The sequence below is a fragment of the Tauraco erythrolophus genome, chromosome 1 (assembly GCF_009769465.1).
Source record: "Tauraco erythrolophus isolate bTauEry1 chromosome 1, bTauEry1.pri, whole genome shotgun sequence".
Taxonomy (NCBI): domain Eukaryota; kingdom Metazoa; phylum Chordata; class Aves; order Musophagiformes; family Musophagidae; genus Tauraco; species Tauraco erythrolophus.
The window spans coordinates 124,533,567-124,559,496 of record NC_141465.1 but is presented as its reverse complement, the minus strand read 5'-3'; the positions used below and the strand labels follow the sequence as shown (position 1 = coordinate 124,559,496).

The 25,930-nt window shown below is 44.4% G+C and overlaps 1 protein-coding gene across 7 annotated transcripts; it reads right to left on the bottom strand.

Moving 5' to 3' along the window:
* Positions 1-414: 414 nt before the first annotated feature.
* Positions 415-25,696, bottom strand: MTMR2 (myotubularin related protein 2). 7 transcript variants are annotated; one of them, XM_086613938.1, is made up of 13 exons: positions 25,627-25,696; positions 21,785-21,879; positions 21,498-21,608; positions 19,308-19,409; positions 18,537-18,620; positions 10,296-10,445; positions 9,315-9,503; positions 8,176-8,361; positions 6,980-7,186; positions 5,314-5,406; positions 3,562-3,696; positions 1,972-2,148; positions 415-576 (listed from the first exon to the last, which is right to left on the bottom strand). In XM_086613938.1, exons 1-13 carry the CDS (start codon positions 25,670-25,672, stop codon positions 415-417), a joined length of 1,737 nt encoding a protein of 578 aa, XP_086470064.1. In that variant the 5' UTR covers positions 25,673-25,696. The 7 variants fall into 7 exon arrangements, with proteins under 7 accessions (XP_086470064.1, XP_086470057.1, XP_086470069.1 ...); XM_086613931.1 differs by having other exon boundaries at positions 3,583-3,696; positions 25,627-25,687; XM_086613943.1 differs by lacking the exon at positions 5,314-5,406 and having other exon boundaries at positions 3,583-3,696; positions 25,627-25,687.
* Between the last annotated feature and the right edge of the window lie 234 nt (positions 25,697-25,930).

The following is a 25,930-nucleotide window of genomic DNA, read 5'->3' as shown; positions in this document are numbered from 1 at the left end:
TCTGGGCTCCGCTACAAAGTCAAGAGTCGATATTTCCTTTTAGCAAAGGGAGATTTTTCAAACTTCTGATAGATGTTTCTCCTCCATTCTGTGCACTTCATTCTAGTGCACAGTCTCTCTTTAAAGCCAAGTGATTTCCAGCACATAGTGAACAAAGAGCGAGCTCTAGGTTTCTTTTAGGTGGCGAGTGCAATTAGCTTGTATTATAATCTAGCCACTGAGAAGGTTAGTTGCATAGGGGGCCTTGTTTGTTTTTGTTTAAGCTTCCTCTAGTGCTACAGTACTAATAAATTACCCTGGAGAGAAATAAATAAATAGGTTGGCATCTCCCAGGCACCACGCTGGAAATCCAGAGGGTTTCAGAAAAGCTACCCTTATGGTCCTGGGAAGGTACTCGGCAAAAAAAAGTCCATATTATACAACTGTCTGTACAGGAGCAACGCACTGTGCGGGAGAGCCGGCTCTCTCCGAGGATGAGGTGGAACGGTTGGTGATTTCTCGCTGCAGTTCCTCCACTTTCTTCTGCAGCTCGGCCCGCTTGGCAAGAAGCTCCTTGTAGCGATTGTGGACAGGTTCCTGCAAGAAAACACATAGCTGAGTGCTGGGAAGGAAACATGGAAGGTGAAGCCTGAACCACAAAACCTTGTCGCTGACCTGGCACCCAGCTATGAGGGAAGGAGGGGTGGTAGGTGGGTTAGGTCATTGTCTCCAGCCAAGGAGTAAATGAGTAGTTGCTCTGGCTTTGGGATACTCAATTTATCCAAGATGCACAGCGCAATGGTGGCTAAACAAAACTTAAGTTTTGAAAGATGACAATTACAGAACTCTGATCTCTGACATTTCTGGGGGATACTGGCCTTGGCAACTCAGCCTGGCCATAATTCCAGGGCTTTGGGGAAAAAAACCCGTACAGATTTATCTAAATATTTTCACATAATTCTGACAGTTAAACAGTTAGTACTGAAAAGCATTTGTTGGGTTCTTGTATCTAATGCCCCAGATTTGCAAAGCTCTGTTAACTGCTTGGATACTGAGGCAATCCAGGAATACGTCCCTTCCTATTAAAAAGTGGTTTCAGCATTTAGGGCCGTGTTGACTCCTTGTCTTGGCTGCCTGCCCTGGACAAGCCAGTTTCCTTCTGTCAGAGTTCAGGGGTGTAACAGGGCTGCAGTCAGACCCCTGTGCCTCCGGCAGCCAAAACAAGCAGCGAGTTCCTATTGCCAATAATCTAAATACAGCCCCAAAGCTTATCTCTGGAATCCCACATCCAAAAAAGACTCAGGTTGTTAGACTCTTTTGTAAAGAAGAGAGAATTCAGATGATTTTCCCCATTTCCAAACTTCTGAGCATCTTCAGTTCCTGCACATTTCACAAGGTGGCAACCTCCAGCTGACCACCCGCCCCAGCCAGCTGGAGGTGCTGCTCTTTCATTTGCTTGGGTTTGAATTTTAGACCTTTGTTCTTAGATTGCAGCAGCAGCAGCTTCAGTTTGTACATTACTTATAGAATGAATCATAGAATGGTTAGAGTTGGAAGGGACCTCAAAGATCATCTAGTTCCAACCCCCCTGCCATGGGCAGGGACACCCTCCACTACACCAGGTTGCCCAAAGCCTCATCCAACCTGGCCTTGAACACTTCCAGGGATGGGGCATCCACAGCTTCTCTGGGCAACCTGTTCCAGTGCCTCACCACCCTCTGAGTGAAGAATTTCTTCCTTATATCTAATCTAAATCTCCCCTCTTTCAGTTTAAAGCCATTGCCCCTTGTCCTGTCACTACATGCCCTTGTAAAAAGCCCCTCTCCAGCTTTCCTTTAGGCTCCCTTTAGTTACTGGAAGGCTGCAAGAAGATCACCCCGGAGCCTTCTCTTCTTTTCTACTTCTTGTGCTTCAAAGGACTTCAGCTCCAAAATGACAGTATTAGCACTAGCAGGGAGGGAAAGAGGAGTAGGATCCTCGGAAGAGACGTACCTGGGGTTTCATCCTGGGGTTCCAGCGGATGTAGTAGCCGACCCAGAGCTCAAGATGGCGCATGCTGGCCACGGGATACAGGACGTGGTTGGAGTAGCTCACGTACAGGGGGTTAGTGAAGTCTTCCAGTTGGCTGTTGATGTAAGACCAAAGCGACACGGTCTTTTTTGGAAGGCTCTGTAAGGGAAGGGAAGGGGGTGGAGGAGGCTTTATTCCCCATACGAATCCCAGCATTTATCTGCGAAGTATTTATAACAGCATACACATATGCCTGTCGTTAATACAGAGCTGGTTGCCTTTTTGTAGCTTAAAAAAAAAAAAACAGAACAAAACCGGGTTTTTTTATACGATTATTGTAACGGAAGCACACGGATGCAGGCAGGCACACACACCCTGGCATGGAAACATCCCCTCTTACCTAGCCAGGTGCCAACACAGACCGGGAATCACCATCGGCACAGCAAGGGGACACTGGCATGTGAACTCTCAATGCTTTAGTTAAACTTCACCTTTTAAAGTGCTCCTGGAGGACTTGCTGGAGCATTTAATTGCAAAGGAAAAAAAACATTTGACTTGGGCCCTGATCTAGTGGAATAATTAGGCCTGTGAATAGTCCCAGTGAAACCAGTGCTGAAGTGCCGTCTAGATTAAGTGCTTCGCTAGGCTGAGGCCTTAAAAAAAAACCCCAAAATCCACATGCAAACAGCATGCAGGTTTTCTTCCCTGGAAATTACAATTATTCAATCACTGTGGACTCTAGAGAAACAAACAGAGACTCTGGTTTCACTACAGTACAATGCTATCACTTCTGTATTACAGTAATTTTTTTTGTTTTTTTAACTGATGTGCTCTCAAACATGATCACATCAGGTCCTCTCAGCACCGTCCTCAATGTACGTTTGTGATGTTAGGCTACAACCTTTTGGTGACAAAACGCTTCATCTTTAGGTAGGTGAGACAGAATGAGCGTCACTGCTTTCCCTTCTGATTCCAGACTGGGTCTGAATGTACACGTCTATACGCTCCTCCCTCGGGAAACAAATCTCGAGCAGGCTGCAGGGCAGAGCTGGCTGGTGGCAGGACCTACAGGCACGTTGTTCCTAATACTAGCAGCTCTGTCCTCTCCCAGAAAGTGCAAGCACAGCACTGAGACCAGTTACTTGCTGTAACCTGTGTGTGCAGAATGACAATACACACTTGATAGTTAAAATCAGCCTAACGGGACCCCTGCAAGGAAAAGGGAGGGCAAAAAGGTACCAGTTGCCATAGAGAGGGTTACATTAAACTGGAGTTCAAAGAAAAACTGCATTTCCAACTACCTGGGAGACATGCCAGGAGCTATTCCGCCACCACTGAGGAGCAGAAAGCCACACTGGGAGCAGTGGCACTGTCCAGAGGGAAACGGTATCACTCTGAAATGGAAAGTCTCCAACTGACAGTGGTTTGTGCTGAGGAAAACACCCCATGTCCCAGCTGTTACGAAGGGGCTTGGCACTACCCAGACCTGCATCTACCACTGCCTTTGAGTGCCAAAGCAGCTTCTCCAGCAATATCTGGCCAGCTAAAGCAATCACAGTACCAAGCCTTCACCCTGGAGAGAAGCTGTCTTACCTCCTTCACTCTCTGCTGCTCACTGCTGCACAGGAAGGTCCCAAACAAACAGCTGTACAGGTGATCCAGGATGGTTATCAGGAAGTACTCATTGAACTCAAAGGCTGTAGGAAACTTCAGACAGAAACAGAAAATTAGACTGGAATTCTAGAATAGGAATCGCCCATAAACTTTCTCCCATTTCGTGGTCTTGCTAAGGACTTGGCCTATCTTCTTGATTTCTAAAACAGGATTTGTCCCTGTTCCCTGCCTGGCTGGATATTCAGGATCATATTTGCTCCTTCCAGAAGCAAGAGTTTCTCTCCTGGAAAGCTGCTTTACATGTGCAGAGAGGAATTTTGAGCAAAAGCCAGAGGTCTGAAGGGTTTGACCGCTGTGTTTATACACACTCAGTGCTGCTTCAAGTGGAAGCTTGCTCTGCTACGCCTGCCCCTCACGACGGACCATGCAACAAGACTGCGGACAAAAGCCTGATGCAAATATGAAATAATGCGTGAAAAGAAATGGAAATTTCCCAGGGCCAAATAGAAGGAACCTGTGTGTGCAACACAGCACTTCCCAGAGGGAACAGCAGGGAGGCATCATGCAACGCAGGTCAGTGGGAGGAACAGGTGTATGGGTAGGGGCTGGGTTTGCTGTTGATGGTCTGTGAAGAAACAATCAGACCCAAGACAGGGAGAACTGAAGCTCCACAAAGGATCAATAAGAACACATGCAGTGAACTGCAGAGATATGCTGGGGTGATGAAGAGGAGAGCAGGAAGCCTTCCTCCCTCACAAACCACCCTTCTCTTCCCAGGCTGCCCTGGTTGCAACATGGTGACCTCACCAGCTGCAAGTCAGGATGCCTGCTGCTAGGAGCAATCCAAGGATAGCATGCTGAAAGTGACTTTTGATGATGGTAAAGCCTTCCTCTTTCTCTGCTTGGATACAGTACAGCTTCATATATAACGGCATCCTTTTCCATTTCCACCTGTTTTAATCCATGATGAGCGCAACTTTTGGAGTGAACTGCCTGACCATGGCTGACATTGGCCATGTGACACATTTTGTGTCGCAGCAGACACAGAAAACCTTCCAGGTCTCACATACCTGAGGAAAAGCCTCCCAACTATATAGGACATGTCTCCTGAACTGTGCCTCTGCCATGCCTGGTCTGAAGCGAGGAACTCAGCTCTGTACATCACATATGAGTCAGGAACCGTATGTTTGCCTTCAGAAGAAGTTACGCCGGAGCAAATGCACGTCTTAGTGCAGGCTTGGTCACACCATCAGGTTAAGCAGAGGCAACAGGGATCTGCCTGCACCCACCACACCAGGGACTTACATAGCAGCTCAAGTCACTTATGCTTCTGAAGGCACAGTGGGCTACTGAGGATGGCTGGGGTGTCTGCTCCTGCCCATGACAGATGTGAGGCAGCCATCTCCTATCTCAGGGTGAGGCAAGCTGCTTCTTACAAGCTCACAGTTACTATAGCAGCATGTAGGTAAGCAGCACCCACTAACTAGCTAATCTGATGCAAGCTGACATCATGGCCTGCCTGTGCACGTGTGCATTCAGGCTCTTCGCTGAGCAGACTCCCAAGAAACTTGTTGCCACAGTCAAAAGAAGAGTAGAAGCCCAGGAAGGTGAGCCTGTGCAGGTCAGCTTGGAAATTATTCTTGTGGCCAGACACTGTGCCACGTCTTGGTGCAGTGGCTTTTTGGACACTTGTGGCACCCATGAATTTACCTGTCTTGTCATTTGCCAGACACAGTCAATGAACTGGAGGAAGACAGGAGAGCGATCCGCATCTGCGTGATTCTTATCTCCATGGCCAACTCTCTGAAACAGAGCAGGACAAAAAATATGAGTCACACAGGGCTTTATGGGGAAACTGCTGGGGTCTCCTCGCAGTCACCCAAGCCTTTACCAAGAGCTACAGGAAGGTTCAAATGCGTCCTGATTTTGCTTTGTCCACGTCAGTGGGCAAAGGAGTAAAGGACAGTTACTCCCTTAGTCTTTGAAGTGAAATTTCTTTATGGGGATATTTTCATGCTAAATTAAAACAAGAGTTGTTTGAGTGGAGGCTCCAGATGCTGTGTTGGCACCGATTTCAGTTAATAGCTAAAGTTCAGGAGCAAAAAAAATGAGAATGCTTTTCGCTTCAGTTGCAGCTGTCGTCCTGGCTACTTCAGTAGTCCCGTGTGCTGGATCTAAACACTACCTACGGGCACGGCATGCGGCGATAACCGTCACACGACGCCTCGCAGCTTCCAAGCGCTGTACAAACACTAACCCAGGCCCATCTCCTGCCACCTCAAGAGAGGCAGTGATGAAAGTATTCCCAGAAGTAGGCCTCCAACCCTGACCACGCTGTGTGGCCAAGACATGTGACGCCTGATTCCTTACAACTAGTATAGTACGTTAGTGGTTATATATTACCCAGGAGCACTAAGTACCGTACAAAGACAGAACAAGAACACATAAGTAACAGAGATCCCTACCTCTTCTGTAACACTGTTCTCCCCTTACCAAAGGAAATCAGTATCATTATCTTCTTTGTATAGACAGGGAAGCTAAAATACTCATTGTTCAAACACCAGAGAACAGATTTGCTGCAGCAGAACCTCAGCTGCGTAGTGCCTCAGTTTCCCCACCTTCCACAGAGCATTTGACTATGCAACCCACCATGACATGTGCTGTAAACAGACCTTGTTCTACCTTCTGCCAACGTTAAACGACCACAAGAGAAAAGCTACAAGCAAAACACAACAGGAACAAAGACTGAAAGGCGCTCTCAGTTCCCATCAGTGCCAACCGTAACAAACCGCTGTGTCACAAGTCCGCGAGCTGCCTCTCTGCCAACTCCAGGGACACAACCACGAGCTACTCTTCATCCAGTCTGCAACTTCTGACCTTTTACCAAAACAATTAAAAGCCTCCCCAAAAATAAAATGTGCCTGACAAAAACGTGAGGTCAAGGCCATAACCAAATTCCCCAGCCTTTTCAATAGGATGGCATTTGTTAGATGATGATGTCCAATCAGTTTCAGAAAATGGACTGAACTGGAAAGAAAGACAATAAATATCCCAGTGGTCTCTGCCAGCTCCCAGCAGAAATACCTATCCTGAACCCAAAGCACACCACTAGTTTAAGCCTAAGCATGGGGACACGACACATCAGTCAGGCACTTGACAGATTTAATACCACCTGTTCCTCGTATCTAACCAACACTGTCTCCAAGGAGTTTAAAAGATGACTGGAATTATAGGCAGAAAACAATAGCAGCACCATTCACCTTTCTTCTGCGAGTTCAGCTGGAACACTTCTCACGCAAAAGGCTAAACTCCTTTGAAATCCTTCAAGGTGGACAATAACTTTCTGTTCAGTGCCTTCCAAGGGCTAGTGACTCACCAGCTGAAATCTGTGGCCGAAGCTCAGCCACTCCTTCTCCACTAGCACTTCAAAGCCCCTGATAGTTCGGTAGTAGCCATCTAACATGAGCAGAGAAAGAGAGGTGAGCTGGGCTGTTCGGTCCCAGCCATCACTGCAGTGTACAACCACAGACGTCTTCCCCGATTCCACTTTGTCGGCGATCCGAAGGGCTCCAGCGAGAATGAGCTGGGACAAGAAAAAAAAGTTACAAAATCTCTTTGGAACAGAAACTACAAATGAAAAATGGCTAGTGACAACACAGGACAAACCAAGGGCTCCGTCTGCCTCCAGCAGAATAGTAAATTATTTCCAACTACTTTAGAACTAGGACAGCAAATTAGTGAACACATTTTTTGTTCCAGCAAGATGTCAACACGTCTAAACTGTAGCATAGGCACAACTCTAGAAGGGCCTCTGCATTCAGCTCAGTCTTTGGACAGACCAGGATTTAAATGCAGGAGCATTCTGTGTCGGAACATGAACACAAAATCATAGAATCATAGAATGGTTAGAGTTGGAAGGGACCTCAAAGATCATCTAGTTCCAACTCTCCTGCCATGGGCAGGGAAACCCTCCACTACACCAGGTTGCCCAAAGCCTCATCCAGCCTGGCCTTGAACACTTCCAAATGGCCATCACCTTGCAACTGCCCCTTTCCGCAGTAGCAGGCAGACAACGTAAGCTGGATGTTTTAAGGAAAGAAAGAGCTTAATTTGAAAACCAGCATTTGTAGAAGCTGAAGCATTTTTCCCCACTCATTCCAATTCTGCTTGGATTCCTGGAAGGCTGAGGGGGCATGAACTCCCAATATCTGTTGGTCTGAACCAGGCAGTAATGCCAGGATGTCGAGGACTCCCGAGTAAAGAGCTTGAAAACTCAGGGACTCCTATGCTCTAAGCAGAGCTTTCACCAGTTATACGTTACCCAGGAACACACTTCACTTTCAAAACACCATCTTTCAGTATTTCAAACCCCTCTCTTGTCCCTCTTCTCATCTCCTCCAAATTCCCCATTCCAAGAAACTGTGTTTTTAGTTGTTTTTAAATTGAGAACAAATTGTAAATATTTAAATTTCTCATGAATTGAAAATCAAGCACTGGAGTTAGCTCTGGATACGCTTCCCAGTGAACAGGCTGGTTACTCAGCCACATCCAGTGGGTGCAGACATGGCATACCTTGATATGCTCTAGCCAGTGAGTTGACTCTAAATTGGACAGCCAGTGAGTCTCCTCGATATTGGGATACACAATTTCTTTCAGTTTTCTCAGCGATTCTCTCATAACATGAATATTATGAATGTCCAGGAACACTAACTCTGCATTCTGATAGGCATCCTCACTCTCATAGCCCCCTCCTTTAGCCTGAAGAACAAAATCCACATTAAAATCATTAAGCCAAAACAGATTTTATATTTTATCCCAATCATTTGTCCTGAGCAAATATCAGCTGACAAAATACCACAGTGATTGGGCTATCTAAAGCAGGCAGAAAACATTGTATTTATCTTGTAATTTGTAACAAACATGTACATGCATACACTTTGTGTGTCTTTCCTGCAATAGTAACGAATGTAATAATTTTTACCAAAGAATATCACATTACAAGCCTTCTTTTTCGCTGTAATTATCATTTATCCCTATTCAAGCTGCTAACTCATTAGATTCACTATTCTGTCATTTACAAATTTACCACTGTTATAGAGAAGTATATCCCACACACTAATTGCCTTTCCTAAGTAGTGGGAAAGGCAGATTTGAAAAAAAAAAAAAAAAAGAAGAAAAAAAAATCAGCTTCAGTGCAACAAAGCAGTTCTACCATTAAAACAGGGCTTAGAGTGATGGCATGAGACATAACAGCAGGAAGAACACAGCAACGTTCCTAGACATTAAAGATCCCCAGCTCATATTTTGAAATTAAAGAGCATGATGCCTCATTTTTGGAACTGCTGAGTAACCTCTGCTCCCATCAGGGTTAACAGGGACAGAGTTCTGGTGCTCTTAGAGGAAGCAGTCTCTCAACCACGTGAAGAGAAAAACGGGGATACACAAGATCCAAGGGTGCTAGAGTTTGACTTCAGCACTACTTTGATTTTTTCCCCTTCCAACCTCATTTCTACTTGTGGATTAATCCAAACGGACCTTTCAGTCACACTGATGTCCACTGATACCAGCGCAGGTGTAAAAGCCTGCCTAGAGAATCAGATCAGTGCATATGAATCTCTTCATAGTAGAAAAGGAATAATTTGAGATGGTGGCAGGAAATGTGCTCTAAATGATTATGTTCTCAGCTCCTGACAGAGGAAAAAGCATCTGACCTTATTGGCTACAGCATTCACACTAGGCCTTGCATCAAATATGAAGATTTTATGGGACTGAGCATTGGAATCCATGATGGCTTGAAGGTACTTCTCATCTTCCTTGCTTCGTTTGCCACTCACTCCCACCATCGGCTGGCTACAGCGAGTGATGGTTGCTTGACTTTCTGGGTGAATCCATGACAATACCTTTGGAAACAAATGAGAAAGAAACGAAGGAAACATGGGATTTATTAAACCAGGGAAGTGCTTTATCTGTAGTGGCTTGTGCTGGGATCCTGCCATGTATTAGCTGGTTCCAGAACGCTGAAAGAAAGAACTCTTCTGTCCTTATTCATTCTGGTGGCATTCCCAAAGTTTGAACAAACAAGAGGTGACTGAGTAGGTTTAAGTCTGACTTTTAAATATGATGCAGACTGTTTTCTCCCTGTCGTGTGAGTCACAAACACACTTCCTTGCTCTGCAGTCATTGGGCTATGTCTTACTCTACGTTACACCACGTAAAAGTTAAACACTTTAGGAAGAGATCTAATTTTCTATAGGCTTGAGAAGTAAAATGGTACCTTTTCCGTTAGTGCTGAAATAATTGTAATGATGTGTTTTGTCTTAATTTCATTTAATAAGCATTCTCATCAAGAGTATCACTAAGTATTCCTCTATCCTGAAAGTCAGAGTAGACCAGACAATTGTAAACAACCAAAGAGGACTGCTTTGCATTTTCCAGGGACCGAACTGAGATTCAGACTGGGTTGTGCTAAGTTATCTTATCTTTTCATTTTGGTTTAGTCTACATCTCTTTCACAACAGTAGTTCCAGCAGATAATGTTGCTTTCTAACTCCTCAAACATGTTGCTGTCACTTTTATTATCTATCGACCATTTATTTGCTCCCTGGAATTCACTAAGCCTGATCTTAGTATTATTTATGGTCCAAAGGTATGTAACACCACCACATCAAAGTGGCTCCTTTTGTGACACTCACTGGTATGCGTCCTCTCGATCTGAAAGATGCTACTCGCTTTAATTCTTCATCAGGAATGTTTACGGGCACAGCTAGAATGGCAGGGTACGTATCACACAGCTCATAGCGCTCGTTAATCTTGGTCAGCCTCCAGCTTTCATTGGGAATTCCCTGAAGAGGAAACAACAGCAGGTTAGCAAACGAGTTGCTCGGAGAACTCAGCACAGTCAAATCCCCAGACCTGAAATTCAAGGTAACTTTTGTTAATTAAGGACATTTAAGGTTGGAGCCTGGAACTGCATTACCTTGGTAACTTGCATTTCTGCCTCTTCCTAGAGAGGCAGATGTTTTGCCCAGGCCACGGAGGAAAAGGAAAACTAGAATCATAGAATGGTTTGGGTTGGAAAGGACCTCAAAGACCACCTAGTTCCAACACCCCTGCCATGGGCAGGGACACCCTCCACTACACCAGGTTGCCCAAAGCCTCATCCAACCTGGCCTTGAATGTTTCCAGGGATGGGGCATCCACAACTTCTCTGGGCAACCAGTGCCAGTGCCTCACCACCCTCCAAGTGAAAAATTTCTTCCTTAGATCTAATCTAAATCTCCCCTCTTTCAGTTTAAAGCCATTGCCCCTTGTCCTATCACTACATGCCCTTGTAAAAAGTCCCTCTCCAGCTTTCCTGTAGGCCCCCTTTAGGTACTGGAAAGCTGCTATAAGATCACTCCGGAGCCTTCTCTTCTCCAGGCTGAACAGCCCCAACTCTCTCAGCCTGTCTTCATAGCAGAGGTGTTCCAGCCCTTGGATCATCTTTGTGGCCCTCCTCTGGACTGGCTCCAGCAGCTCCATGTCACACTGAAGACTGCAGGCAGGCAGACTGCATCAGAAGACTGCAGGCAGGCTCACCTATGGCAAAGGAACTGTGGAGGCTACAGATGTGGCAACACAGGTGATGCCCTCGAGAACATCTTTCACATACCACCTGGGCTCATCATGGCACTTAAAGGAGAGCCAGGAGCAGGACAGAACAGGTGACCAACAGTCCTCACTCCTCTCTTGGCACTTAGCTCAAACATGGTGGGTGGAAACTGAGCATGGAGAGTGGAGTTACCAGACAGGATGGATTGGAAGTCAGAAGCGAAAATGAACAGTAAAACACTCCCAAAATCAATCAATCTCTTTTCGGCCTTGTTCAGTGTTTGTGGCACAGCTGTACAATCCCCTAAAACTACGAGAAACCTAATAATTGTATGTCTCTGGCCATGTGCCTCCATGTGATCTGGACAGTGATATGTGACTCCCATGTTCCTCTCAGACTAAGCTATCTGGTTGAACTAGTCTGACTTAAGCTGAGAGAGCAAGGAATCTACACACCTTCCCGTCGAGCTCAGCGTGCCCTGATGGGGAAGCAACTCAGCTTTCCAGAGGACAACCTCCAGGTAACACCCAAAGCACAACAGGGACGATCCTGACAACCAGCAGACTTAGTTTGGCTGACGCTGGGAGTTAACAGATCAAAATGGTGTGGTTGCTACTGTGTGCCTGCAAGGAAAGATTTAAATAGACACATGCTGCAGCGAGGGTGAGCTCTGACACAAAACATCTCTGTGGGGAAGATAGATCTACTACAGTGAGCATGGCTGGAGTGTTAAGCACAGAGTCTGTTTTAGAGGAACATCAGCTCTTAAAACAATAGATGCTTCTGTTCTAATAAACAGTACTTCATTTTAAGGAGGGTGGTGGGACACTGATTACCACTGTCCAGCTCCCACAGGAAATAAATGACAAATCTAACACAAGTCAGACGAGCTGCGGTAATTATGGTTGACCCACTCAGACTGCAGCCGGTCCCCCGTCAGAGCGGTGAGTCAGGCTGTCAAAAGAGGTCATGGTTAGAAATCTGAGAAGACAGACCTTCTGTCTAATGCTGGTCACACCTTGCTTGTGAATCACCCCTGGTCCTGGAGCAATCCCTGGGAAGGAGATGGTACTACAAGGAATCAGCAGAGCTGCTGGGATCACGAGTACCCCAAAACCCTAAAGAAAAGCTATTTTTGGCAATGCCTGAAGCCCAAGAACTGGCAAAAACAGGCATCAAATAGCATGTATGCATAGTCCAAGCTTACTAAATGGTAAAACATGCTCAGAGGTCTACCTGCTGTACACAGCAAGGATGGAATCTCCTGACTCCACCAACTCTGCTGTCAACCAGGGAATAGCAAGACTCTTGCTCTTAGCTGTCCATCAGCTGTGATCAAACTGGTTACTATCTGGAAGCAAACCAGTGGCAAATTACTAAATTGTGCTCAGTTCTGTCCTAGTAAGTACGTGACTGCACTGCAATGGATCCATGAGCAGCACTTGGAGATTTCACCTCCCCCAAATCTGTATTAAAACTACGCTGTTGGCATACTCTTGGCAAGGAAAACAGGAGGTGACAAGCAGTTACATGAAAGAAAAGCTCCTTTTTGTTCTACCCTGCAACTCTACCAGTGCTCACTGAGAAGACCAAGCAGTTGCTGGCACTGCAAAGCACCCTCTTCACAGTGCTGGGCAGAACAGCTTCACCACATGCTGCTTGATCCAGAACCAACACCTCCAAAGCTCTCAGTCTTTCAGCTGCCACTCTGACCAATTTGAATGAAATCTTTCCTCTGCAATAGTCCAGATCAGGAAAATCCACGACAATCCCTCAAAGAAGGAAAAGACACTGTCAGCATTCAAACATCTTTTGAATCACAAGGAATGTATGCTTTCCCCTGGCACAGGAGCCCTGAATCACAGCGCCACCCAAAGAGGGCTTTGGATTCAGATTGTGATTTTCTCTAAGGACTCAAAGCGAGCAGAAATAAGCAAAGTAGGCTAGAAGAGGAGAGGAATTTGCATCTTCCCAGGACATTTGCCATGACGCAGTGTAGCTTGTGTATTTATTTATGCTCCTTCAGATTTGCACTTTCTCCAGCTGGAATCAATAGAAAAAGCTAAACATGATATAAAGCACACTGGTATTTCCTCATATAAGATGCACTTCACTGCTTCCTGGAAAGTTGTAAGCACCCAAAAGCCTACTATCAAACTAACCCAAACTGTTACAGATGTAACTCAAGAAGCCTTTGCAGGCTCAGGACCAGCTCTGGGAGCTACCTGCCTGTGCACCTGCATGAGGAACCCAGGCACGCCTCGCTAACGGTGGGTGTGATGGTCCAGAAGCTGCTAGGGAACGTGGCTGGGGGGTGTCCTCCTGAGTGACCAGAGCAGGCTGCCCTGAACGGAGCACAAGGTCTGTCTTCTCTAGGTAAACTAATGCTGCTAGTAGGTCCCGATTTCAGGAGAATTCGTGTTCGGTTGCTGTCAGAGGACAAAGTAAGGAAGGCAACACAGCCACATCTATACTCATAAATTAAATGTGCCCAGGACCGTCCTCGCTAAGAGCAGCTGCCACAGTGCACCTCACATCCACATTATTAAAATCTTTTATCCTCAAAATGGGGTGGTTTGTCCAAACTGCCTACTGGTGATCCTTGGCTTGTGTCAGCCCCTGTCCTGTGCCCAGGTTTGAGAGCAGGCAAGCTGGGCTTGCAGCCCTCTCTGCCCCACAGAGGCCCAACTGCCTCTTCCAGGTCCTGGCTCTAATGTGGCCCAGCTGCATGACCATGGCTCAGACCACCAAGGACACTGCAAAGCCATGTGAAAGAGCTGTGTGGAAATCTATTGAAAGACAAGAAATGTAAAACTACAGATTGAGGAAGAGGAATGTTGAGATTGGGATCACTGGTAGCTCAAGGTTTCAATAGAGAACACATCATCATCAAATGGTATAAAATCAAAAGGAAAAACTGTGAGTCCAGCAAGGAGTCATTGGGTGAGGGCCAACAGCTGGATCATCTGTGTGCTGGGGTTGACATTACTGGTGGAAGTAAGCAACAACAACCCAACTGAGGGAGGTGCAGAGGCTGATCCTACTCCTCCTACTAGTGCCTGCCTGGCCAGGAAAGTCTCTTCAGATGCCTTCTCCGAGGTGGTGAGCACTAGTGCTCAGTCTACTAGCCGGTTATCTGCCTGGCTACCTTTTTTGTCTGTTAGCCAGTAAATAACCACTTCATACTTTCAGCCTGCATACACCTTGCTGGCAGAGCATCTTCGTGCATGGCTAAAGGTGCCCAGATGCACCCACTCAAAAGTGAGATGGTAACAGCCTGGACGGAAGCTATGCCTGGAACTTGTAATGAAGGTGCCCCAGTGCTTGGGAACACTCCTTACAACTGTACCATCTAACCATAGAGACACAGCCTTTGTGCTATCTCCACACACAAACTAGACTTTGTTTTCCTCTGGATAGCCATTCATGCTTTACTTTAATAAGCAGTGCTCAGCTATCACTTGACCTACACAAGTCGCATGCCTTCATGGAAGCATGGAGTTTCTTCATTTGCAGGGAAAAACTGTTGAAGCGTGGCACCGAAACCATCACCCTGCAAAGTATACGTTTAAGCTTAAGCACACGAGGATCTTTCATTGACAGAAGAAAAATAGTCTCCTTGCTGGAATTACACAGAGTCACATCTCTCTATGCGATCCAGTAGACCGATTCTGAGCTTAGCCATGCAGGTACACCCTGAGCTGCAGCAGGCAAGGCAGGGATGGTCCTGAGTTACACACCAGCAATGCCTCTCAAACTTGGTTTGAGCCATGAGATACCAAGGGGCTGAGCTCAGGCACATCCCTACAACGACACAGGATACAGCTGCCAGAGCCAAGCTGGTCCCTCTGGCACGTACTCAGCCCAGGTTGTGTCCACTTAGCACAAGAGAGCTTTGATCCGTTTTGCAGTAGACACATACCGAGCATAAGCAGGACCTCAGTCAAACCATGGGACAATTTAACAGTTACACCCAACAGTCCTCTGTAGGATGCTGTTCTCATGTTCTACCTTTCCCACTCTGCTTGTATACTAACGCTGGGCACTTCTTTTATCCTGAAAACAGGTCAGCTCCACTTCTGAATTATTAATTTCTATATGCTTTCTTTGAAAGCAGCAACCACAGCCCTATACTGTGGCTCCCTGGTACATGTGACCAGAGCATAGGATTAGATGAGCATGACTTCTGTAGAGAAACATCACACATTTCCAGCTTCACAACCCCTTGTAATATTTTCCAAATGCTCCCCACCTTGTTAAGGAAAATGAAAGCTTTAAGTTACTCTAAAGGCATCTCAAGGCCTTTGGGTTTCAACTGAGTCTTACTCACTTTGCAATTCTGTTTTATACTCTGCCAGCCAGCGTGTAATAAAAATCAGCGAGCAATTTCAGTTTTAAATTTCATTTGCCACATGTGATTCCATTTACTGACTAAATCCCAAAACTCTCTGAGTTCCTTTTGTTCTCTACAGGTTGTTTATTACTCCCCATAGTTTTACACAATCACAGATTTTTAATAAGTTACATATTTCCGTCCTTCCCAAGAACGCTAACAGAGAAGTCAGGGTTTACTGACTATCTTTCCTAATTGCTACAGTCTCTATCATATCAATTATTTTATTAATCTGAAAAAAAAAATGTAATAAATCATACCACACACAGACTTGCCATTTTACTACTGTAGACGTAGATCCTACTCTGAAAGTCTTTTCTGGATGCCTGGTAGCTGGCTTCTACTCTTACTCCGCTCCCCTCTCTCTGTGTCCCTGCTTTCACTGGGAAATGACTGACCTGGCCTAAGACATACCAAGTTAACACCTGGCCATACTGCTGGGCTGCTTATGCCCTAGGGCAGCTATTCCCTAATAGTTTTAAACCAATTCCAAAAGGTCCTGCAGACAGCGCATATGTCCTGCTTTTCTATTTCTGATCACAATTCATACAGTCAGAGACAGGTAATCCTATTATCTGATTTGATGATGCCAGTTTTGTTTCACTGTTAACGAATCCCTGCTGCCATTTCAGGACATAATCCTGATTTACTGTAGTATTTGTTATTGCCTTAACAGAATCTGGTTGGATTAAGAAAAAAGGCTAAGACATTCACACAGATAAATTGAACATCCATAGTTATAAATGCTGAAATTATATAAACAGACCAAAATACCTAAAAGTTTTGGAGAGGACGTAAAGCTTCATGCTGCAGGACCTAAATCAACTCTAATGAAAGGGATGAAATTTTCCTCCTGGCCAGATCACAACATAAACATCTACCGCAGTACAGTCTGCCTCTTCTTCAGCAGCTGGTGTTGGTCACTTTTGGAGATAAGCTACGGGAACAGATGGATTGTGTGATCTGGAATGGGAATGACTGTGGCCCATCATGGGTAAAATTCAGATAGGCCACGGCTGAAAAAATCCAGGTTTGGATTCATTTTTGCAGTTATCAATGTAAGCAAATGACATGGGGCTTCAGCATATGGAAATTAGTTTGGTTTCTTGATGTAAAAGCAGTCAGGCTAAGCTTTTCCTGAGCACTTAGCAACGACACAAAAGCAGATCACAACAAAAAAAAGTACATGCTGCAGCAATGTCTCAGTCGTGACACGCATTACACACAGCAATGCTACGTTGTGTGACCAGAAACAAAGATGCCATGGCCCAGAGTCACAATTTCTTTACAAAAAGGCCATGAAGAGCTGCGAATCAGATTCATGTAAATATATGTATCCTTCCATGGTGTAACCAAGCTCCCGCCAAACTTAAGGTATAACCAATCACAATATAAAAACTACTATGGATAGAAAAGCTTGTAGTCTAAAACCAGACAGGCCAAGATTAAGAAATCGGAATAATTTACCCTGAAAATCTCAAAGGTCACCCTTCCTTCTTTCCAAGTATACTCAGAATGACTTTTGTACTTCAGCTGTTTTAACTGAAGCTTGGCAAAGGGAACGCTGTGCTTTTCAATGGAGATTATTTTGACAGTGCAGGTATTCTTCAGCCTGCACTCCAAAGTTCTCAGTCCTGTAAAGAAACATCTTTCCCACACAGCTTGGGCTGCAGGTCCTTCTTTATAAACAGATCTTTCCTTAAAGTAACTACCAAGAAGAGGTAAATTCTAAACAAAGCAATCTGCATTATCTGGTCTTATCAGTCAAAGTTGATCTTAGATCCAATGTGCATCATTGATTACGAATGACTGGAGTTTGTCTCCAATAGGATTTTAGATTGTGGTATCTCATTGCAAAACGTACACTTTTTTGCAAGATAAGATCTTGCAAAGTAAGATTCGTCTCACTTTCCATTAGCAGCCCAGAGGCCAGCAATGTATCTTAGGCAGCTATTTGAGGAGGGAACAAATCACCCGCAACAGTGAAGCTCTCTCTCCCCATCTGTTAATGATCAATTTAGAAGGCATGCCCAGCTTTTGGAAGACTAAAACTAGGAAAATGAATCCCTTCCCTAGGTTTTGGATGTCAGGAATCAGATGAACAACGAGGCTAGGACAGACACCTTCTTTTGTTTGGCTTTATGAGAAAGACTCAAATAAATCTTTACATTACATGGCTGTATATTTCTTAATTTTACAAAGGAAAATTGGTTTTATCCTGGCAGATCTGGAGGACACAAAAGTTTACTGCATCCAGGGCAAAACTGGCACCGAATTGTGCTGTTTCCTCAACTTGATAATTTTATGAAAACAGTGATTTCATTATAAAAACCAAAATACTCCCACCTTTTCCCCCAGGAAGGATCACTCAAGTTTTTATCACAGTATTCCTAATTGACAGCCTACCGCTTCACGATCATTAACACCTTTGACCAGTCTACTCTAGACACACTACAACTGTCTGTTCCAAGCTACAGTTAATCACAACGCCCTCTGGGTTGATCCCTATGCTGATTCCCTCAGAAAATAAAGGCATTCAACATTTATTTTTTTTCCTTCCAAGTTCCTGTTGGAGGTATCTTACAGAAAACTGCAAAGAATTAAAACTGATACAAGCAAGAGCTGAGGTGTGAAACTCAACAATGGCATCCTCTGTTCCTCACTGCCAGCAGTGGCTGATGACTAAGCCACAGCAATAGTTTTTTTCTACCAAAGCCTAACGTCAGCTCTCTGCAGCCTGAGTAATCTCCATCAGTGGATGCTACTATCTCTAAAGCTGTACTGCTGTCATCAGTCACTGCAGTGTAGAGAACAATGTCCTAACCCAGCCTGCATGACATTCCTCAGCAGGATCACTCTCCACTCCATGTGACCTGTAGCTATATTACTGCGCAGAGCTTCACTTCTGAAGAGTGGAGAGGAAGAGGAAGGACATGGCACAATACCCACCTGTCTTCTGTACTCCCAAGTGGGGTCATAGACCTTCCATCCATTTTCTGGGAAAACCTCTTTGTACTCGAATGCAAAAAGTGGCTGAAAGAAAGAAAATTTACTATTAAGAGCCCATTCAGAGCCCATTTCCAAGATGTTTGATATCTCAAATAATAACTCAGGACTGGTCCTTCTTTTTTTCCCTCCGCATTACTTTTGCTTTAGGGCTTTATGAAAAAGATCAACATGCTCACTGTAGCAGGTAATTAGTACAACCATGTACTTTCCTCTATACCGCTGATGTTTCTTGTGGTGCTTCATAGACAAAAGCAGATTATTACTAAAGAGAAAGAAAAGACTACTTAGGCAAGAACGCTTTTACACATTAAGAACTAGATCCTTTCAATCTGTATTTGAAGCAACAACTGCAGTGTTATAACACAACAGAATTGAACTGCGTTCCAGAACTGGGAGCAGTGCAGTTACCGTTAGCTGTAAACCTCTCATGGATTTCACTATGCATTGAATATTTTCTCTCTGTTTTGAGGATGTATCAGTAAGTTATTTTCCATGCATGAAGAAAACCAGCTTCACAGTAGCAGATTTTTTCAGTTTCTATGCAGACTAAATTCCTACAGAATTCACTCTAAGACAGATATTAAAAACCAGCATTTCTCTTCCTTCAACAAAATGCACCCCATGTGAATATTGTACCAGGTAGATGAGACTGAACAAACCAGCTTACTGCCACTCTGTATCTTTTGGTATAACTGAAAAGAACATACTTACCAGATTATTTGAAACTGGGAAAGCATATTTCATTAGGTTCTCAAATATGGATCGTCTAGTTCTCCCTTCAGGCTTATGAGCAAATCGCAAGTTTCGAATATCCTAGGAAAAAAGAGGGAAATCAAATTGCAGATTTCCGAACCAGTTCAACATCCAAAGAAACTTCAAAAGCCAGCATTCAAAATAGAGTCACATCACAATGCTCTTTCTAGTACTGATTTAATGTCATACTTTGAACACTGTTGTACTACAACTCTGGGCTTGGTTCAGTGGTCGTCTGCAGCCTTCAATAAAGCCTGACACAACTGCAGAGGAGCACAGGGAATGCACAGGCATGCTGATTGGCAGCATCTTGCCTCTACATGAAGCTTTCCACCTGCTGAAAGTCTAGGGGAGAGCCCTGCTCAGGGACAAGCTACCTCTGACTGTCAGGACTTTGTGAGACAGGCCTCCCAGCTCTTACCAGGCTCTCAGGCTGAGCTGTGCCAGAAGACAGCTGGAAGGGACTGCCTTGCAAAGTGCCTCCATGGAGCTACTGCACATAGGGAGCCCAAGCCCAGGCAGTTCAGTGCAAAGCTTCCGTCTCTCAGAGCACTGGAGAAGATGACTGAAACCAACAACTCCTCCACTTTGCACTGCAACACAGTTTCCATAAAGAGTGGTAACCCAAGACCTCCTTTCCATACTTATCTACAAAATCAAATTCAGAAACTAAATAAAGCATCTCTAAGATGTCAAGATTTTCCAGCCAAGCCGACAACTCAAACACTTGTAAACAGTTTAAAAGCCACCAGCAGGAAAAGAGCTATTAAGTTCAAGCGTATGAAGATGGTACAGCAAGTCAGAGAATGAGATAAACAGCTAGACTCAGCTGTCTCACAAGACTGAGATTAAGTAATTGGTCTCAGGCAGAGAACATTTCAGAATGCGTAAACTGTATCTATACTCTTCTGTTATTGCACTAAACTGCTCTGCATATCCTGGGCCAAGCAGGCTGCCATATATATATCTATATATCTATATATCTATATATCTATACATCTATACATCTATATATCTATATGCTGCATAGGGCCAAGATACCTATCATATAGTCTATGCCCGGGTTTCCCACCCAGGGAAACAATGCAGTTCACTCCAAACCTGACCATGTATGTAAATCTGCATATAGGCAAAACGGCTGAGGACTAAGAATCCAGACCAAAACAGGGAACAAATTAGCTTGCCAGCACCAGCACCCCTACGTTATCCACGGAGGATCATGACTGCAGCAGGATGAGGAAGCAGCTGAGTGACTTGGCATACATTATATCAACTGCTCTTGACTCGGCACGCCCACAGCTTGAGAGTTTGCTTAGCTTCCTGGTGTCTCAAAATCACAGCAGTGACCGGAAAAGTTTGGGACTCATTTTCATTCTTCTGTCTGTCCTTATCCAGAAAGTGGCATCCTTTCAGCTTTGAGGGGGCTCTGACAAGAGCTTTAAGCTCTCTGGATTCTTGCTCAGAATCCAGCTCTTCCCACATGGACAGCAAGGGAAGTTGAGGGACCATGGCCTGCTGAACAGTGGAGGTATGGATTTTGGACTTCAGATAGAGGTTTTATCTGCTTTGTGGGTCTCTAGTAAGTAGACACAAGGAGGTGAATTTTTAACTTGTATTAAAGATTGCATTTCCAACGATTCCAAGGGCTCTTGAGAGGCACATGTGAAATATGTACTGCCTTGAAAGAAATGAAAGAACAGCCCCGAGGAAGACTGAAAGCTCCTTGCCAGCCCCTCACCACAAAGCACAGCAGCAGGTGGACATACGCTACCAATTTAGGGGGAAATGTGCCCCTTTCCTGCTCTTGAAATGCCAGTGAGTGAAAGGCATCCAGTACTCCACAACGACTGGAGTCTTTCTGGGATAGCCTGACGGGCAACTCTGAGAACTGCATTAGTGGGATGCAAGCCTAGGTTTCCACTATAAAGAAAAGACATCACCTAGCATAAAGCCTGAATAAAGGTTTGGATCTCATCTAAAACGAGCGGAGCTGGAGAATCCTGAAAATTACTTTTAAAATCAGATGGTTGAAGTGTGTAAAGTCATACAGACTGAAATGTTTCACAGAACCTCCTACAGTACTACAGAGAAAACCTTTTAAAATAAATGTTCCCCTTCCCCTATTGTAAAACACAGATAAAAGTTTACCTTGCATACAATCTCCAGCCCGTACGAATTCTCACCGCGACTGGAAGCGCCTCCAATTTTCTCCACTCTGTTGATTACACCTAAAGATGCATCTAGGACAAAAGGAGGGTCCTGTAGACAGTTGAAATTTGTGAGTTTAAAATGGGAGGGGGAAAAATCCCCTGCTCCTGCTCCCTTATGCCTATATTCCCAAACATATAGCTATGATTCACACAGAATTACTCTCAAAGAACACCCAGGTCTAACGATTGAATAGCCAACAAAAGCAGATGGTTTCAAAAGCTTACCCGTTCCATGCTTTTAAAATACAGTCTGTAATTGGTAACAGTAAGGGTTCCTCTGATGGCTCCAGTGAAGGGGCAGATGTAAGTAACATCCTTAGCTTAAAAAAAAAGAAAAAAAGTTATTAATTTAGGGGAATAAAATTATGACAGGAACAGTATTTGAGGGCTCTACTTTTCAGATGATGGAATGAAAACCAGCTTAACCTGAGGTTCTAGCCTAGAGCTAACACGCAAGTTTCAGTTTTGTGGAGAAAGTAAGAGTTTAGGTATAAATTGAACTCCAGGCAAGTACCATCACCTAGAATCCTGTATTTGCACAGAACTGCTACCCCTGTGAAAAAGCCAGTATTCAGCTGCAAACTGTTTATTCTTACTGAGCAATGCACTGCCAGGAGCTGAGAACACCGTGCATGAAAAGAAGAGATGATTCCTGCCTGGATGCATACATTTGAAGCTGACAACACTCTGCATAAAAGCTAAGGATCATCCACAAGCTGGTTTGTGCCACCAAGGATAGGAGGAGGCAGTTCTCCTACTTGTGGCTTTTAGGATGCTTGGGTTCTTCTGCACACCCTTGCACACAGAGTCGGCCCTGGGATGAAGGTCCTCATGCTAAAAGGAGCAGAGCTACAACGATTTCCAGCAGCCACGGATCTGCATAGCACCCAAATTCCAGTGATTTTAAGTCTGAAGTCAGCAATCAAGTTACTCTGCAACAATTCAATTATTTTAGAGCCTGAGTGACAGTGACTCAAAACAGCTCCCTTCTTAAAAGGCCTCAAATATTTTGCACTTGTTCCAGCAAAAGGCAAGAGGTGCTGCTGGTTTTCCACAGCAAACACCTCCTTAACTGCCCTTCTGTTTTACATCAATTAAAAATGCCAACGTTTAAGTCATTCCTTCTCCCCACCCTCGCTGCCCAATGGTGACCCATCACATCTTCTGCCACCAAAGCAGTTGGCTGGCTGTGCCATGGCAATGGTTTACACTATCACCGACCAGTAATGACATCCCTCAAACAGAGATCCTTTCAGAAGGAGACCCACTGACCAGAGCTGCCAGATCCACGAAAGAACCCTCTGAACCATCTTAATAACCTCAAGCCTCCAAACCCTATGGGATCCATTTTGCAAGGGCTGTGTGAAGTCAGGAGGACAGCTCGCCTCCCAGTCAGATGACAGCCACCACGCACAAGAAGCATGAGGCTGCTGGGGTGTCAGGATGGGGACTTAAACTTCTTCTACCTTTATCCAAGATTTAGCCTTGAGGGAGGGAGGAAGAGAGATTGCCTTACTCCAGGGCACTGGCAACCGATACAATTAAATCCTCCTCACGTCAGCTCTGCTTCTGCATAGTCTTCACTGACTTTCAAGATTTGGATATAGAGAATGATCCTTAAAAAGTCAGGAGTGATTAATTCAGAGCAAAATATGTAGCACAGAATTTTTGGTGAAAAATACATACACAAACTAACATTTTCATTATTTAATTATTTATTTTAATTTACATGTGTTTGTTGGAAGGACAGTTAAACACAAAATGCTTCTAGCTAGCTCTAATTAAACCAAGTGTTTCATTACTGGCTGATTACTAATCACTTCTTTTCAAAGACTAGTTTGACAGAGGTTTGAAAGCAGACTTATGAAGGGTAATTAAGGTAAGGGCGGCCTGCCTGATTTTTCCACTAGAGTTCCCATTATTCAAAATGTAATCTTAAAATGTTTTAAAAAAATAAACCAAAATCTACTAATAAGAGAAGTGTGCATTTACATCTGAAAAGGAACAGGATTTCTGAGTAAAGAGGAAAGGTGCTAGAAAAATGTTTTCCAGGTAATGAATCCCAGGCACAATCTCAAACACTGGCCTTGCCAGCTTGTAAACCACATCACCTTTCACGTTTACATTTTATTAGCTTAGTTTCCCAAGGAAACAATTTTACTTAATTACACTGCACACGTACACACGTACCTACTCACACGGCCTGTCTGATCTTAGCCCTACCACAGTTGTGTGATTTCAGCAGTCTCTAACTGATCAATAGGGATCTCCAAGGCATCAAGATCCTCCACTGTTTGTGAGAACGGATGCCAGGTATGAGACAGGTTGTATTAGTGCCACCACCAAGGGAAAGTCTAACAAGCCCAGCCTTTGGTAGATATAAGAGAATCCATATGGGAGAAAGATACTGTAAACCTGGATTCATTCATTACCCTGCTTATGGAATTCCTGTCTTTTATAGGGCCAATCTTACTCTAGATTATTAGGTTGGCAGAAATAATTTTTCTTCCCCCTCCTTCTAAAATACAAAGAGAATTACATTTGCCTTTCTTGACACTTCTAACAGGAAATAATTATTGCTGAGGAATAATGAAGATTATTTTTTTTGCTACCTTTAACTTCTTGCTGGACCATGCAGCTGCTGTCTGGCCTACTTCAAAAGCCACTCAGTCTTACAGACTTATGTGGCCCATCACATCATTTGACAACAGACAATACTGAATCATAGAATCATGGAATGGTTTGGGTCGGAAGGGACCTCAAAGATCATCTAGTTCCAACCTCCCTGCCATGGGCAGGGACAAATACTGACAACTCTGATCTCTTAAACCATTCCCCAGGGACCCTTCAAAACATAGTCTTGCTGTCAGAGCTAACTGTGCCTGTGGAGTGAGTTAGATGTCAGTCTGCAGTGCATGGTCGGAGTACAAGTTCAGAATCCTTAGGAAAGGAGTAGAGAAAAGGATTGAACACTGAGGTGGGATTTTTTTAGTTTGTTTGTTTTTAGTTTTGGGGTTTTTGTTGTTGTTGAGTGGGGTTTTTTTTGAGTAGGGCATTAGGGTTTTTTTTAGGACTGAAGTTGCTTTCTTCCATATCATTTTAAGAGGAATGCAGCATGTTAAACTAGTGAATGCAAAATCTTTCACAGAAAATTAGTCAAGAGGCTTACTCAAATTTTCAGACTAAAGTGCATCAGCAAACCTGATGCATATCAGAAAGTCTGGATGAAAAAAAAACCAAAAGACCCATCCCCATATCACAGCAAGTTCTCTGAAACAGCACCATATCCTCTCCTGCAGCTTGCAACAGAACTTCGACACACAATTGTGCTGCGTCAACCTGGGAAGTTACCCTTTGGCAAGCACAACTTGAAACAGCTGACCCATGTCCTCTCAGCAAATGCAAAGCTGTACAACCTATCTGAAGGCAGGCTGAGAGAGTTGGGGCTGTTCAGCCTGAAGAAGAGAAGGCTCCAGGGTGACCTTATAGCAGCTTTCCAGTACCTAAAGGGGGCCTACAGGAAAGCTGGAGAGGGACTTTTTACAAGGGCGTGTAGTGATAGGACAAGGGGCAATGGATTTAAACTGAAAGAGGGCAGATTTAGGTTAGATATAAGAAAGAAATTTTTCACTCTGAGAGTGGTGAGGCAGTGGAACAGGTTGCCCAGAGAAGTTGTGGATGCCCCATCCCTGGCAGTGTTCAAGGCCAGGTTGGATGAGGCTTTGGGCAATCTGGTGTAGTGGAGGGTGTCCCTGCCCACGGCAGGGGGGTTGGAACTAGATGATCTTTGAGGTCCCTTCCAACCCAAACCATTCTATGATTCTATGATTCTATCTCAACACTCATGCTAAGGTATGTTGAATTGCCTTGTACTTGCTACATGCTAAGAGGAGACATATAGTTACCTTGGCTCATGTGATGTGCAATAACTTGATTAATGAAACAACCTGCTCATGGTTCTCAAAACATCAGACATTTGCTGTTGTTGATCAATGGCCACCAAGATATTTTGCTCTATGGATATTCTATTTCATTAGTAAACAATAAGAAATTTCCTCTTCACATACCCATGTCTTTAATCGTTTCTCCTGGTAGCAAAGGTGGCTCTTCCATTTCAGCCAATTTATTAGTCTCCCTCAGGACCTAGGTAATAGGTAGAAGTAGAAAAATAAATTCATTACGTTTTCATAAATCAAGAAGTTTACACTTACTTGCAACGAGTCAACAATATTAAGGACAACAAATGTTCAAAGATCTTGAGGTACTGCCTAGTGTCTCAGCCTCTGAAAGGTCAAGACAAAGCACGTGAGAGATCTCGGTGCAGTCCTCGAGCATACCACAGGGCCATGCAGAAGTGTCTAAAGCAAGAAT

What these genes read in the sequence shown, in the direction of transcription:
- MTMR2 (XM_086613938.1), bottom strand. Translation starts at nt 25,672, where the DNA reads ATGGAAGAGCCACCTTTGCTACCAGGAGAAACGATTAAAGACATGG. An exon ending in TCTGGCAAATGACAAGACAG is followed by an intron (nt 3,697 to 5,313) that starts GTAAATTCATGG and finishes TTCTGTCTGAAG; the next exon opens with TTTCCTACAGCCTTTGAGTT. An exon ending in ACCCCAGGATGAAACCCCAG is followed by an intron (nt 577 to 1,971) that starts GTACGTCTCTTC and finishes GTTTTCTTGCAG; the next exon opens with GAACCTGTCCACAATCGCTA.